Source organism: Octopus bimaculoides, unplaced genomic scaffold (assembly GCF_001194135.2).
Source record: "Octopus bimaculoides isolate UCB-OBI-ISO-001 unplaced genomic scaffold, ASM119413v2 Scaffold_187866, whole genome shotgun sequence".
Taxonomy (NCBI): Eukaryota; Metazoa; Mollusca; class Cephalopoda; order Octopoda; family Octopodidae; genus Octopus; species Octopus bimaculoides.
In genome coordinates, this window is record NW_026356881.1 from 4,832 (window position 1) to 5,999 (window position 1,168).

The 1,168-nt window shown below is 34.1% G+C and overlaps 1 protein-coding gene across 1 annotated transcript in view; it reads left to right on the forward strand.

The window, feature by feature from the left end:
* The window catches only part of LOC106882070 (low-density lipoprotein receptor-related protein 2-like), a gene marked incomplete at both ends in the record, with an annotated part of 5,868 nt that extends 4,711 nt beyond the window's left edge, over positions 1–1,157 (forward strand). The window contains one exon of the mRNA XM_014932633.2: positions 1,041–1,157. Coding sequence (XP_014788119.2) covers positions 1,041–1,157 — 117 coding nt within the window. The remainder of the gene's footprint in view (positions 1–1,040) is intronic.
* Between the last annotated feature and the right edge of the window lie 11 nt (positions 1,158–1,168).

Genomic DNA, 1,168 nt, shown 5'->3' on the forward strand with positions numbered 1-1,168 from the left:
CACAAAAGAAATCACTTTCAACTTGCTAAAATAATATTTGGGATGCTTTATCTCTCCTAAGTATAGGAGCAAATGTGTTATATAAGATTAACTTTGAGGATCTGATCAAAGACTTTGCAAATACAAATAAAGTGGAAGTATACAAAAATAAACATTATTTCCCATCTCACTGTTAGTTTTGTTTCATTTTGAAAAATAAAAAATGTATTTCATGGTTTATTATTGTTTATATTTTGAATTACATATATATATGGGGGAGCACTAAAGTCTTTTAAGGGTCTTAATCCAGACCTGTGTATTATAAAATTACTTGCCATTTTCTGTTCAGTGTGCAAACCAAAAATTCTACCCATCAGCCCTACCTAAATAGGGTTAGTAGAGATCATTTGGTGTCTTACCCTGAGCATCTCATAAACAGAGCTAATGACACAATATAACAAGGGTGTGTTGTGTTAAGAAGTTTGCTTCCCAACCACATAGTTTCTGGTTCAGTCCCATTGTGTGACACCTTTGGTTCCACATGGTGTCTTTTACAATAGCTCCAGGCCAACCAAAGCTTTTTGGGTAGATTGGTAGATGGAAACTGAAAGAAGCCTGCCATACACATATGTATGTGTGGGAGGGGTTATATTTCCCTTGTCTTTATGTATTTCATCTGCTGATAGTAAACAATGGCTATGCTAACGGTGCCATTTGCTCACGGCCAACTGTGAAACATGTCCAGGCGTCTTGGGCTGTCTTGAAATGTTCTGCAATCTTTGTAAACAAAACGCTCGTTTATACAGTGTCGTTTGTTTCCCATTCTCTACTTAAAACACATCTGAGCTGTTTGTTGTTGGATAGACTGGGAAATTATTAACATTCTTGGAAACAAATTATGGTTGGTGACAGGAAAGGCATAAAAATCTCTACCCTAGCTATTCTCTTGTATAATCCATCTAAATATGAAAAAGCAGATGTTTAAAAAAACAAAATATAATAAAGATGACAGAAACATTTGCAACTGATATTTTTTTCCTATTTTTTTATTTTTGATTTAGGTGTCAATAAATTTATTTTAATTTCCAAAAGAAACATTATTCAAGGTCTACCACTGGATAGAAAGTCTACTTTCAATGCAAATGCTATTCTACCAGTCACAAACACTTTTTCAAGGAGCCCTTCTATT